General features: G+C 38.5%; 1 protein-coding gene across 13 annotated transcripts in view; it reads right to left on the bottom strand.

Annotated features, from left to right (window-relative positions):
* Positions 1-15633, bottom strand: part of ablim2 (actin binding LIM protein family, member 2) — a 109175-nt gene that overhangs the window by 80228 nt on the left and 13314 nt on the right. For 8 of the 13 annotated variants that reach the window (XM_044097147.1, XM_044097148.1, XM_044097150.1 and 5 more), the window contains exon 1: positions 8155-8355. The exons of 1 other annotated variant lie outside the window; for it this stretch is intronic. In XM_044097147.1, coding sequence (XP_043953082.1) covers positions 8155-8170 — 16 coding nt within the window. In that variant the 5' untranslated portion in view covers positions 8171-8355. Of the gene's footprint in view, positions 1-8154; positions 8375-15633 lie in introns of those variants that run through there. 4 more of the 13 variants (XM_044097152.1, XM_044097154.1, XM_044097153.1 and 1 more) reach the window with 2 other exon arrangements.

Raw genomic sequence — 15633 nt, 5'->3', positions numbered from 1 at the left:
AGGTTGGTGGTGCCACCAGGGAGAGAACTAAAACGTGCTGGATGCCGGCCCTCAAGGACCGAGTTTGGTGACCCCTGGTCTACATGAACACTGTTGCTATACACCGTAAAAAAAAAAAAAAAAAAAAGAAATAAGAAAAACATCTCCAACTTATGGTATACTACTGGTATACAGCTGTGGTGGCCACACTGAAAAAAATAACTCTTTGGATGAACATAAAAAAATCATGGAAAGGATTTTCACCTGATTACTTTCCTTTATTTCAGCACCATGTAATTCTGTTACTCCTATTGAAAGCAAATTAGCTCAACTTAATTTATTAAGGTTATTCTAATGTAGAGCAAATTGTGTTGGCTCAACTTATGTTATAATGGTTATTCTAAGGTTGATTCTAAATCAAACGTGTTGGCTGAACTTAATATATCACAGTTCTATTCACATCCATCCATCCATCCATCCATCCATTTTCTGGTCACCCTTGTCCCTAATGGGGTTGGAAGGGTTGCTGGTTCCTCTCCAGCTACGTTCTGGGCGAGAGGCGGGGTCACCCTGGACAGGTCACCAGTCTGTCGCAGGGCAACACAGAGACACACAGGACACACAACCATTCACACACACACTCACACCTAGGGAGAATTTAGAGAGACCAATTAACCTGACAGTCATGTTTTTGGACTGTGGGAGGAAGCCGGAGAACCCGGAGAGAACCCACCATGCACAGGGAGAACATGCAAACTCCATGCAGAAAGACCCCGGGCCGGGAATCGAACCCTGGACCTTCTTGCTGCAAGGCAACAGCTCTACCAATTGTGCCACCAGTCGAACCAGCGACATCTGCGTTGAGGACTAAGGCGTCCAAACATGGGGCGTGCTACCTCCTGCGCCAACACTTCAATGTAAGGAGAAAATTCCTTCCTGCTACAGAACATCTGAAACCAGAGGGAATAATTGTCCTAACACTGAACAAGTCAAGCAAAAAAAAGAATGAAAATCTACAAATGATCATGTCAGAACTAATATAACAGAGCTACCCCAACCTGATAGCTTTGTGCTGGATTTTGAAATCTACATTGAATAGATTCACTCAAGTTCAAAAAATGGGAATTGGTGGAAATGTAGTCTTGCATTTGCTGAGACATTTCCCAGAGGACCTTTGGTCTACTTTGACCGATATTTTACCCCCACTGGTCTTGATGCATGTTTGACAAGTCTCCTTTCTTAAACATATTTGATTCAGATGGCTGAAGTTCGACAATTGTTATTTTTTTAAAACCTAAATTGCGTGAATGATGCTCTTTGCAAAGACTTCAGAGTAGCTTTACTTTTTTAAAATTCATATCATATTACCTATCATAATACTTCTATATTCTTCCTAATGGAATTTACATCGCCATCTTTTTACCTGTAAAGAATAAAGATAAACTACAATGTCTGTCCTGGTGAGGATTGGTTAAATCATTTTTCCCCAATTAAAATTTCTATATTCATTAATCAAGCCCCTGGTGGATCCTCCACCTTGAGGTTCCAGAGGAAACAGCAGCTTCATGTAACTGTTTGCTGCTTTGTAAGGGCATTTTAACAGCTGTTCTCTTAATCCTGTGAATTTGTCTAACAGAAACCTTCCTCATTCTGCCTTTATCGGTACAAACCTATCTTTGTTCTGAATCAGCCACAAATCTCTTCACAGTACGTTAAAGCGTACATACATTAAGGTAAACATAACATAACATACCACTGCTTGGGGGCATGTCATCATGACATGTCATACATTTATACCACAGGCCACCGCTCTGTGCAAGGCTCAAATATCTATATGTCAAATGCCTTTTCAGGAGGCCATACTCCAAAGCCTACTCAAAATAGCTCCCTTAACTCATAAGCTTTCCATGGTGCTTGGCAGCAGTCTAGTGGATGGGCATCAAGTCGATGACATTACCACAGAATCAGAACTTTAGGATGTCCAAACTTTGAACTTGAGATCTTTCACTTTCTTAAGCCTAGCCAAGTTTTGTTGTTACTGTAAAGATAAAAATAACCAACCTACACCTGGATAAAGTTCAGGAAACAAAGACTTACTTTTTTTGGACTGGACAGTTGAGAGAGCACGTTTGCCTTTGCGGTGATGGTGAAATTTACGACGGCATATTAGGAGCATTGCAGATAGAAAAAAAAGGAGGAGTAAATAAGAAAAAACAATGAAATTTGGGGGTTAATAAAGAAAACATGAGGACATTTCTGAGCTCAAAAGGTTATGAGGAAAAAACCCAAACTTTTTAAATTTCAAGCAAATTTTTGACTTTTTTTCTATCAACACTGCCTGTAATACACCGTGGTAGAAATCTTAACTGGTGTTGCAGTTGAATGCTTTTGATTTTTCTGACATAGTTGTTGCCAGAAATGATGCTAAAACATTGTTGCATGTTGCACCTTTTAACATTAAGAGAATCTAGTCAGAACAGTTGATCATGGCTTAATTTCTGGGATATCGTTTACTAAGACTAGCTAAAAGCATCGGTAAGGGTCAGAGTTTAGACAGACCAGTAAATCTAGAGATTTGATTTTTCCATCACTCCAGCTCATTCAAGAGAATTGTGACTTCTTTGATTGCCCAAACTGTGCATTTAGTAAGACACCTATATCTTTATGGTTGAAAAATGTGAAACATTGTAAGAGATATGAACACAATAGTGAAACACTATGTCTTTAGTTACCACACAAAGCTGGACAGGGTTAGCAGGAATGAAAGAGTTGGAGCAAAATGGTGGAAGAGTTTGTAGCAATGTCTGTTTTGCAGGTTGTGTTTCAGCCCACAGTGAAACCACATGTCTTATGAATCGAGGCTCTTTGTGGAAACCATTATCAGCTGTTTGTCGGACAATCTCAGGCCAAGAGGCTTCAGATAATTAATTATTCTTTGTAAAAGTTTACATTTCAGAAAAAAAGTTAAATGTTTTTGTCTCTATACTTTAGTTTTTGGCCCACTTGTTTTATTAAATTAAATGTATTATTTTTTATCACCTTGTAGTCTTTGCAAGAAAACTTAAATTATACATAGTTTTTCTCTGTTGTGTTAGACGTGGGGATAATAAAAATGTACTTAAAAACTGTCCTGTACAAGCCACAGTGGATAACTGGATGAAATGTGTTGTTGTTTTTGCAGCAGTTCCTCATTCTGAGCATGGATGTGGAGAGAGCAAAAAGAAAAATCTCCTTTAACAGGAAGAAACCATCAGCAGAACCAGAACCTGAAAAAGGCTCAATAAAAAGGGGCATTTGCCACGACTGACTCCATTTTTATGTCGTTTCAGAGCTCTGTCTGGGATTTCTCACATTGAACTCAAACACTTAAAGAAATTTCCTCCATGCCAATTAGTGCATAGAAAAAGGTTGTAAGCAAGGATGTTGGGTTACACATACATCACGGCCAAACATTAGTGATTGGGTAAAGTTAGATTGAATTATTTCAAATTTCAATAGAGCCCACACTTCCAGCAAGCAATGATTTTTCAATAGCTGGGGGCCCAGATTGTCCATACAAAATAAAGTGTTTAGCAAGGGGCTGGTCTACACTATACAAAAAGAAAAAAGGGACTGATTTTTACCAGACTATGATTACAGGAGTAACAACTCCTGTGGTGCTGAGGAAAGACTGTTCCTCAGCACCACCAACTCTCCATGAATCCACTGTGTTTCATTAACTTCAGAAGTTATTGAAACACCGTGGGAACGACACAGGGCATTATACAGGGTAAAAGTCTTGGAGGCAGACGTTTTGGGGTTCTCTGCTGTTTGGTGACAATCCTCCTTTGGTGCTGGGCCCTCAGTTCTAGCTTGGGTTACTGAAACATTACAGTAGCTGTTGGTCACCAAATGTTCCCCCAGTACCAACAAACTAAAAACACAAAGGGACTTCAGTCAAAATCCATCAAGTATTGACTTTGATGCAACCTCATTGTTTCTGTCACATTCCCTCATATTTTTACTGATAGTCCAACACTCAAATGTCAAATACTTGAAACACATTGCTCCACCTCTTGAAGTCACCAAATATGTCATCTGGTGTTGAACTTTTGTCCAAGAAGAAACAGCACCACAAAGATGAGAAGCAAAGCAAATAGATCAGGGGATGTTTAAAGAGTGTTGGGTTCTACAACAACGATGACACTCTGGATGAACAGAGTGTGTAACAACTGCAAACCTACTAAAACAGCAATAAGAGGCTAATGGTAATTCGGAAATGTGGCAAGAAGACATCCATTGGAGCAGATGCAGCACATTGTTCTATTGTGTTTGGATAGGTTATTTAAGCAGCAAACAATATACTAAATTGTTGGCTGCATAACAATATATCATAACATGAGTCATGGAAATCTAATGTTATGAAGGAAGACATGAGACTTCCTTTTTAACTGTAAACTGGGTTATTTTCATCTTGGTACTCTATGTTGCCAGCTGTTTTCAGTTATCAACTTAACACTCAGAGCTTCAACCTGAACACTCAGGACTGTAACGGGAAAAATACAATGAACTGAACCAGAAGTATTAGTTTACCCTGGGAAGTGGTAACACAGCACTAAACTCATGATTATGTCACTTCCTAGAATAATATTTAATGCAATATTACAAAAAATGCCAAAAATATCAGAGTATTATATATATATATATATATATATATATATATATATATATATATATATATATATATATATATATATATATACACACAAGTAGAAAGAGCTGCTCTGATCACATGAGATCATAATAAAATCATTGGAGGTACATGCAGATTGATAAAGGAGGTGAAAACTAAACATAAGGGGTGTAGTGATATCTAAAACTCACAAGACAAGACACAAAACTGACATCACAAGACACAAGAAATTTTTTAATTGCTTAAAAGAAAACTTAAAAAATACAATTTATGGGTGCTGTGGTGGCGTAGGGGATAGCGCATCCCACATTTGGAGGCCTTGAGTCCTCAATTCCCAGACCCGGCGACATTTGCCGCATGTCTTCCCCCCCTTTCCTGTCAGCCTACTGTCATATAAGGGACACTAGAGTCCACAAAAGACCCCCTGGAGGGGAAAAAATATATAATTTATGTTTCATAAAGGTCTTTATTTTAGGTCTTCATTTTCCCACAAACTCAAAAAAATTATTTTTTCTGATATATTTTTATTTCTTTAGACCTCAGGAGAGTGCTTCAACTATAAATATTCTGCAGCACATTTTCCAGCAACTATTGATAGTTTGCTGTGATTGTTTGTAGCTTAATATAGCCTAGATGTCCAGCCATCAGTTGTAGCGATGCTTTCTGCCTCTTTCAGTGTTTGATTAACTCCAGTGTTTACAGTGGATACCGAAAGTATTCAGACCCTTTTAAATTTTTCACTCCGTTTCTTTGCAAGCATTTGCTAAACTCAAAAATGTTCATATTATTTCATTTGGGTTTAGGTCAGGGCTCAGTCTGGGCCAGTCAAGAATGTTCAGAGTTGTTCCGAAGCCACTCCTTTGTTATTTTAGCTGTGTGCTTCAGGTCATTGTTTTGTTGGAACGTGAACCTTCAACCCATTTGAGGTCCTGAGCTCTCTAGAAAAGGTTTTCTTCCAGGATATTTCTATATTTGGCCACATTCATCTTAGATTCAACTGTAACCGTCGTCCTGTCCCTGCAGCTAAAAAACACCCCCATACTTTCGCTGTTGGGATTGTACTGGGCAGGTGAGGAGCAGCTTTTGGTTTCCTCCACATATCGCTTAAAATTAATGTCAAAAAGTTCAATCTCTGTCTCATCAGACCAGAAAATCCTATTTCTCATAGTCTGGGAGTGTTTCTTGTGTTTTTATGGCAAATTCTATGCAGGCTTTCCTATGTCTTGCACTGAGGAGAGGCTTCTGTCGGGCCACTCTGCCATAAAGCCCCGACTGGAGAGCTGCAGTCATTGTTGACCATCTCCCTACTGCTTCGCTAGAGCTCAGTAGTGACCTTTGGGTTCTTCTTCATCTCTCTCACCAAGGCTCTTCTCCCACGATTACTCCGTTTAGCTGGACAGCCAGTTTGAAGAAGAGTTCTGCTCGTCCCAAACTTCTTCCATTAAGGATTATGAAGGCCACTGTGCTCTTAGGAACCTTGAGTCCTGCAAAAAGTCTTTTGTAACCTTGGCCTGATCTGTGCCTTTCTACAATTCTGTCTCTGAGCTCCTTGGGTAGTTTCTTCCACCTCATGACTCTCATTTGCTCTGAGCTGCACTGTGAGCTGTGAAGTCTTATATAGACAGGTGTGTGCTTTTCCTAATCAAGTCCATTCAGATTAATTAAACACAGCTGGACTCCAATGAAGGAGTAGAACCTTCTCAATGAGGATCAGAAGAAATGGACAGCATGAGTTAAATATGAGTATCACATCAAAGGGTCTGAATACTTATGGCCATGAGATGTTTCAGTTTTTCTTTTTAAATACATTTGCAGAAATGTCTACAATTGAGCTTTTTTCTGTCAAGATGGGATGCTGAGTGTATTTCCATGAGAAATTATATGAACTTTTTGATTTTAGCAAACGGCTGCGATTAAACAAAATGTGAAAAATATAAAGGGGGTTGAATACTTTCTGTACTCACTGTAAATCCTGTTCATGGCTTATCACTCTGTTGCCATTAATAGTTGCGTTAGGGGGTGTCAACACTTTAGCAAGGCAGTGTCGTTGCTGGTAGTAAACAGATGGGTAGATGGTCTGTTTACTGTTAGGTCTGAAATAGTGCAGGGCGTCTCTGTGTCGGCTGACAACCAGCCAATGATACACGTCACACACCTCGGATCCTCTGTCCCTCTCTTGGGCATGGGGCCTTAGAGGATCAAGGGGAAATTGGCAACACAAAGCCACTACTGGCATAGTGTTGTGTGCATTTTCATTGTAGAAAAGTATTTCAATTCTACACAAGAAATAAATTAGATCAGGTGCTTACAGCTAATATAGGGTGTGTGCTCACCAGCAAGCATGCTTTGTCCCATTGTGGTGACCGGAGACATGCCTTCACTACAGAAAAGTAACGTATGTCCCTTTATAAAGACAGTAATAAACAGATGGAGGTTACCAGTGCAAGCAAATGATTGGGAATAAGAGAAGGAAGGAAATATGGTCACCAAGTCAGATTTCTTGTCATAGCCAACTGGGTCAACAATGAAAACATTTTTCCTTAAGTACTTTAGATGATGTCTGAAAAGCTACACTTTGTTGTAGGGCTTATTTGTTCTTTCAAACCAATGTAATTATAGGTTAATATAGTGTGTTTGCTGGTTTTTATTAGTTATTATTATTATTTAAATATTGTTTAGTTTTGTCACACTTTGGTTAATGTTTTGGTGCAAAAAATTATAAACCATATATATGTTACATAATACCCTGGCCTGGTCATTTTATATAAGGTTATACAGTTATTATATCATATATAATTACCAATGAAATGACAAAAACGGAAATTCAGAAAGCATTTTTGTTAATTGAAATAAATAAAAATAGTAATTAATGGGGGAAAAACTATCACTAACTAGAGCTATATTGTGCATGTAAAAACTAACTAGCTTTATACTTTACAAATATAGAACAAATGTAGAAAATGGCATCTACTTAGCAAACCAGAACAACTGGAAACAACATTTTGTTTTAAACTTACTAATAGCAACACTGAACAACAATCAAACATCAAGAACCAACATTCAGTTTTATACCTCACTAATCAAGTCTCTATGACTTGTGGAGTACATATTACTTTAGACCAACCGTTAGCTTTATCCTTTAATATCGGAGCAAGTTCCAGTTTCTGGTTACAAGGGACGTTGCAGCAAAGGCATTAAGGTTTCTACCACTGTCTCATTCACATGGAAAGCACTTTAAGCTTCAGGATGGAATTAGTCAACACACCAACACATTGAGAAGTATTTAAAGGCTAACTGTTTGAGTCAGTGCTCCACACAAACTGGAATCATTAAGGTGTAGAATGATGCTCCTGTGTAAACTGTGTCTTAGAACAAAAACAAAGGCAACATTAGTATAAGGTTATGTGTTGCTTATTTGCAAAAAGAAAAGTCTGCCTTTAACCCTCTTGCCCTGTGAGCATACTACAAATAGCTCTTTGAAGGTTAATGAAAGTCATTTCTACCTTTCTCTTCTGGCATTGTCGCTCAGCAGCTGCTCCAAATACTAAAAACAGTTTTTGTATTTCAAGAAGAAGAATTACAGATGAAATCCCAGAAATCGTTTCAGAGTCCACTGGCAGTGTTGGAACACATCCTCTGCATGCAGCAAAGCTCTGGTGTAATAAAAAGCACAGAGTGAGCTTTCTGTCCGCCACTATCTCTGGAATGAGCTGGATGTCATGTGACTGTCTCTCTCTCCCACCTCTCTGAGTTATGGCAAATATTTGTTATAAATAGAAGCATGCAGAGCTCAAAGAGAATGTCACCTCCTCCTGATGAGCTCCTGCTGGGTGTGTCCCCGTCTTCCTAGTCCACACAACACTCAACTTTGACAGCTCACTGTTAACCTAACTATTAAGAATGCCAGAAAAAATAGGAAAATCATCAACTTGAATTGACAAATATCAAATATTGGTCATTCTGAAAAGTTCCACTGAAAAGTAGTCAGTGGCCATGTCAATGGCAACATGAGAAGTTTCAGATTTTAATTGTAAGCTGTGTAGGAATGCCTAAACTGATTATTTAAACGTCTCTCATAAGATCACAGTATGAGGATGGCACTTGTTTATGGCTCTCTTACTGGTTATCCGGCATGGTCAAGCAGTACCGGCTACTTCTTTTGTAGGGGTTTGTGAACTGAGTCATTGCATTAAACACATTAAAGGGAAAGTACAGAGTTTATTGTGACTTTGACCTCTTGAAGAGTTAAGACCCTTCCTATCAGGTTTATTCAGTGTAAGATTGTGTCACATTAATCCCAGAAGAATATAGCTCAGAGTAAAACTCTGAATTTGCAATTTGTCAGCAGGGTTGCTTAAAAGAGTGTCGGTTTTAGATTTGATTATACAAACAGATCTTGTGGTTTGGGCATTTTTAGGTCGTTGTGCCAGCAGCTTGCTAGGCTTATCCCCAAACTCAAAATTCTTCTGCCGTAATTTCCAAAGCAAGTTCCTAACCTAAACATTCACATTACCATTGTATTCATATTTAAGTCTCAGTATTTCCCTATCAGGGGCTTGGCGTACGGACAAATTTAGAAAAGTGCCGCGCACAAAAAATTCAAATGTATAAAACAGGGGTCTCAAACTCCAGGCCTCAAGGGCCTCAAGGTCCTGCAGTTTTTAGATGTGCCACAGGTACAAAACACTGGAATGAAATGGCTTAATTACCTCCACCTTGTGTAGATCAGTTCTCCAGAGCCTTAATTATTCTACTCAGGTGCTGCAGCAGAGGCACATCTAAAAGTTGCAGGACAGCGGCCCTCGAGGACTGGAGTTTGAGACCCCTGGTATAAAACCATGCCTGTGCACACCCCCGCACACCTTTCCTTTATAAATCCCAATTTGGGGGAAATGAAGCGCAGCTGTTGGTCTGTATTGTAGCCACCCAAACATAAAATAGTACAAAAACCTGTTTAGAGTTACTCTACTAATCCAACTCCGTGTCCAATGTGTTACATCTTTGTGTGACAAAAACTGAAGAAATTTACTATTTATATTCGAGTGAGGTTTTCAAATTCTTTTATTTTTATTTTATTTATTTTGTGGGTGTGTGTGTGCATGTGTGTGTTATGTTATTGCACGCAGTTCAGTTTCAATGCTTACATTTAAACAATAAAGATGAAAATTATGAAAAAACCATCAGGTTCGATGGTTCTTGGTCTAAATAATGCTGATGTGGTCAGATTTCAGTGTATTTAGGTGAGTTTTGACACTTTGTATTTTGATATTGACCACTGAAAAAGTTTGCATGGCTGCTGCACATTTTCATACCAGAGAAAAAGTGTGCACGCAAACTTTGACACAAAGTTCATTTTTATACATGCCGACTTGTGTGTAAAATATGATGCTGCACATTTTTTGTGTTTACGCAGGCTTTATGGTTGAGGCCCCTGGTGATATAGAAATTTGGAATTCCTCTTCAAACTGGGGTGAACACTTGATTTTAAAAAAAGGCATTTTTCTCTTTCTTTTTTAAGAGCTGAGGTGCGGGAAATTATATCACCACACAAAATGGTCTTTATTGCTTCCAATAAGGTGGAGTCAGATACTTCACCATTGTAATTTACTTTGATAAAGTTTCTTAATTTTGAAGTTACATTTTTAGCAAAGTTGTTGTCAATAAGAAGGCTCTCATTAAGTTGCCAGGAGTAAGCCTGCCTAGGAGGGGAGAGATCTAATGATATAGCTGGGGACTATTATCATAAATCAGTATATTATTATTTGTAGAATTAGCATTTCAATAGATAAGGTTGTTACTTGTCGGAAAATAATCAATCCTGCTGTAAGATTTATGTATATGTGAATAAAATGAGTAATTTCTACATGTTGGATGTTGAACAGTCCAAATATCAACCATATTCTCAATTTTTTCTAGAAAGGGGTCAAGAAAACCGTTCAAATCACTTACAAGTATTATATTTGAAAAGCCATAATCTGGAAACAAGTCAAAAACTACATTCTTGATAAAATATGTACATACTATCTTCAGTTAATATCTATAAAGCGACCAACACTTGAAGTGACAAGGGAAAGTCAGGCATCCCAACAACATTCCATTGAAACCTTCGTGTGTCAGCACAAAAGAACCCACTGTTTAGCTTTTAAAGAAGAAATGGAAGATGATTAGGTTCTCTTCAATTGCTCTTGGGATTAGATAAATGACTGTTTAATTAATAATGAAACATCCTAACATGACAATACTGTATATACAGAGTGGCAAAACAATGACTTTGTTCTTCATTCAGCTGGTACAGGGTCACCTTAGGGTAATGATGATGATGTTGGACCTTCTCCATGTCCAAGACTCCAACAGAACAATGGCCACCTTTATAACAGTAAACTCCCCGTTCCAACTCATTAGGCAGGGAGCCAGACAAGACTGAATCACATGTCCTGAAGAAGCGGGCCATCACCATTACTGGTCTTATGATTGATCCTCAAGTGTGTGACCTTGTTAAATATGTTTTGCAGTGTAGAATGTAGTTGGTATTTCACTTTGAGAGGGAACAAAACTTTTGCAAGAAAGAGTTCAGGAAAGAACAAAATTGAAGAAACACTGAAACTAAATGCAGAAATGAAGTGATAAGGCAATATGCTGGTATGACTAACCAACAAAGAAATAATCCTAAATTCAAAAAGATGAAAACTGTAGGCACAATGCTGCTTGACACACTCTGCTTTGGTGTCTGCAAAGCAGCCAACCAGGAAGCACCATTCATTAGGTCTCAGCAGCTGAGCGCAGTGAAGGCCTATCGTAACCATAATGTGTATTTTCTTTTAAGCTTCCATCAAATTAATTGACTTTTTGGAGGCCTTAACATATGTGAAAACACGCAAAACTTGGCAATCATCACAGCGGTGTGAAATTTACATATTTTAAGGTAGTTGCAAAAATCACAACAGAAACGGCTCAACAAGCCCCCTGGCAACTTTCAAAACACTATGTGCATAGACCTTACTTCAATGTAGAAGCACGATAATTGGTACACTTGTACAACTCCTCAAGGCCTACAGAAAAGTCTCTTGCACCCCTGGCCTACACCAAACAGGAAGTTACATGGGGAAATTTTTTGCTGTAATTCAAGAGAATACATTTTCAGTATGAAAGAAGGATTTCAGGTGTTTTGCTCTCAAAACTTTTAATACATGAATGAGTTTGGTGTAGAGGAGCTTCACTAGTCTGGACAGAACAACTTTAGGATAAATTAGAGCAGAGACTGTAAGCCAGACCTTCTTGTCCATCATTAGTATCTGACTTAACAGATGTGATCTGAAATATCAAAATTGATATAAGCACCTAAATCCTTCATTCTAAACCCTAGATATAAGGAATAACACAAGTTTTTTTTTTACATGTTTAGTAGATATAAATTTTGACTAAATACATGGGTTTCTTGGTTAGATATATAGATTACGGTCACAAAAAATTGATCTGTACAGTGCTTTTTGTGTTTTATCCTTTGTACAAAGACATCCAAGCTACATAGTAGGGTCACTTGACTATGTGGCTACAGTTATTTAGTGTTAGCCTCAGCTTGTAGTTTTTCTCCTTGTAGTGTAATGAATATCTCCCTTTGAATGCATGGTTGACCTTGATGACTACTGCCCTATCAAAATATCTCCATGTTCAGCATAGATGTTTGAATTAACATACAGCATAGATTAGTTTGGGGCTAGAAAAGTAATGTATAATGGAACATATTACTGTTTTTGTTTTTAAGAAAGTGACAAAAGACTGCTGTTTTTCTCACAAATAAAATCTAAAATGTGTCACTTTGCTAGGCATCAAATAGTTTCCAGTTGTGTTTTTCTCCTCTCTTTATTAATAGAATTGTTTCATTTGAAGGCAGATCATTGTATTCCAGCTTCAGTCCAATATATGTTTAGCACCTCTGAAAAGTCACATGTGAACAAACTGCTTGTGAGAAGGTAAACAACATGGCAATCCCCACGTCATCAAAGGCCTGTGTAAAACAGCAGGGTGAGGGGAAATGTCACAAACCAACACCAGACTGTAGGCCTAATTACTGCTCTGAGTGTGTGTGTGTGTGTGTGTGTGTGTGCGTGCGTGCGTGCGTGTGTGTGTGTGTGTGTGTGTGTGTGTGCGGGTGGGTGGGCGTGCGTGTGTGTGTGTGTGTGTGTGCGCGTGTGAGAAACACCAGTTTAGGGGCTTTGTACCAGTGAGCTCAGTTAGTATTTACCCAGTAAAAAAAAGTTTGTGGCATCCTCTCTGAGGATGCACAGCACAGGAGCTGAGTCCATTGCTTTCTCACTTGGCATTGGTGGTACAGGCTGCAGAAATAATCCAGTCAAATTTGTCTTTAAACTGCAGTATGTTGGAGATTATTTCAGAATAAATTTGTTTAACATGTTAGATTAGAAATAAGACCAGAAAATAGTCAAACATAGTATTTTCTCATTATATCCTAAATGCTTTAACTATATTTGAAAAGAGCCATATGTTAGTCATAAGACAGCAGCTTTTTCTATGAGAAACTCAAGAACATATTTTTTACAGCTATGAATATAATTTACACCCTTAAGTCCAGTTCCAGGTGCTGTTCATATGCTTGACACAGTAGAGGCACCAAAAAAATCAGAGTTGTGAAAAATCATCATAGTTATAAAAATCATGATAACATAATAAATATAAAGGCATTTAAGCATGCTATAGAGTAAAAATAAATTTTTACTCAAGAAAGAATGAATCTCCCTTTCTCCACGTCCTCATGGTCCGTTCAATTATGTTTCAGTCTCAGGTTGGGACAGAACTAGCCTAGCTTCTCATAAATGAAGCCAAGAAGGCATCTGACCTTTGACAGGTATGTGGCAGAACAGGAGTTGTCAAAGTTGAGTAGTGATAGGTCCGGCAACACCGACGCGTCGGCGCATGTGTCAAGCCCATAGACCAAAACCCGCGTCGGTGCGCGTATTGCTTTCAGCAAGTCACGTGATCGATACAGGAACTGTTTTGAAATGACACTGACGCCCCAAACTATGTTTATAAGGAAGCGAATCTGTCAACGGGATGCATTTACCAAAATAATTCTTGATCTTTTATGATACAGTGTCAACTATGGAGCCCAAGGGCGTAGGTTTGGTCTAAGTTTTGGTGGGACCTTACAACTTACTGACCAACCAGTAGTAAGTTGGGGGGGGGGCACCACATTGGCTTAATAACCCCTCCCCCCAACCATAACCATAACTTGATCATACATCTTGTGTATACAACCAGATACAGTCATACTCAGCAGATCAGTTCAAGAACACTTTACTTTTTCCTTTTCAAAATTCAGCAAACATTACAAGTAAGATCAAAAGAAATATCCTCTGGATCTACTGATTATACAACAAACACAATTGCAGATAAGAACAAAAAATGACTTCTTGCACTTCAGGAAAAAGATCCAATTGTTGAGATATTATGCATTTAAGAGGAAAAAAGATTCATAAAATAACAAATAAATCAATAATAAAATAAAATAATTCATAATTATTATAAAATAATGTAATATAAATTATAAAATATTACATAATTAACAGACCTATTCTACCTTACATTCAGTGCTGACCTTACTAAACACCGGACTTTACAACAAATGCGTTGCGTGATAGATATCTAAGTTATGGGTCCACTCACTGTACTTACAGCCGAGGTAGCGAAATAACTTCTAATGTCTGTCGTCCTTTTCTTTTTTGGTGGCGACATGGTCTCGGAGACTCATAATAAATGTCAAACTCAGAAGGAGACGCGTTCACTTTCAGCTCCATGGACCAAGCTTCCGTTCCGCGTGTGGCCAGCTGGCCGCCGCCTGTTGCAGCCAATCAAAGAACGTAGATCCACGTTCTTTGAACCAATAGCGGCATGGGTCGTCATAGTTCATAACAGCGAATTTTAAAATGAATGCTACCACTGCGTAGTACAGTGTTTCCCAACCCTAGTCCTCAAGGCACACTGCCCTGCATGTTTAGTTAAAGAACATCTTTTGTGGAGAAATAATTTATACTGTCAGAGGTGCTGTTCATATGGGCGGGATCAGTGGAAATGTTTCCTTAGAGGATGTTTTGGCCAGTGATCGGACCACTTTTCCGTAACGAGGACTCTAACGCGTTGCTATTTCAACTCCAGTAGTCAGACTACAGTTACTTATCAAAATCCTTTTTGCGTTACTATCTTCTTTTGTTCTTTACTCGTATGTCCTCTACTCGTCTTGTCGGTGACCGGCGTCTCTATGACAGAAATGTAAACAATGGAGGGAGATGCGATTTTGTTGGTGGAAAAACTGGAACTATTTTCAGTTTCTGTCGCCAAGTCCGATTAGCAAATTTAATGAGTGGCGGGTTGCGGCTTTTTGGGATCGTTTTGAACGTGAAGTTGCTCATTTGGGCTTGGAAATAAGCAGAGACTCATAATAAATCCCAGAATTTGTCCGTCATTAAGGTAGTTTTAGTCAGTCTCTCCTTGTTCATCATTTCCAGGATGATCCGTCCCGCTGTGTCTTTGTTAATGTCAAAATTTATTACCTCTGAATGGCCTTGAGCTTGTTGCGCTCCAGAAAACTGCAAACATCGAGACCAATATGAACAGCGCAATAAGCGTGAAAACAGCCACGAATAAGCGTGTCCGGAGTTGGCAATAGTTATAATGGGTTATAATTATTAATATTATGGTAAGTGTCAGCCATCTGAGCTGTGGAGCTGGGACTCACAATACAGAATCTGGGGGGGGCTTTAAAATCCTTCAGAGTTTTCCAGACAACAGTGGACCACACAAATTACTCATGTTTTTTATTTATTTTTTTGTACAATCTCCTCTTCAGTTCAACCTTATCAGTGGAGACACATTGTTGATGTTACCATTATAAAATAGCTTACAATTAAGTTTTGGCAAAGCTCAATGTGATTTTGCAGCTCTGCTGAAAGTAACTAAAGTTACTTTTA

Source organism: Gambusia affinis, linkage group LG18 (assembly GCF_019740435.1).
Source record: "Gambusia affinis linkage group LG18, SWU_Gaff_1.0, whole genome shotgun sequence".
Classification (NCBI taxonomy): Eukaryota; Metazoa; Chordata; class Actinopteri; order Cyprinodontiformes; family Poeciliidae; genus Gambusia; species Gambusia affinis.
The sequence above is the reverse complement of the archived record's forward strand: the minus strand, read 5'-3'. Positions and strand labels throughout refer to the sequence as shown.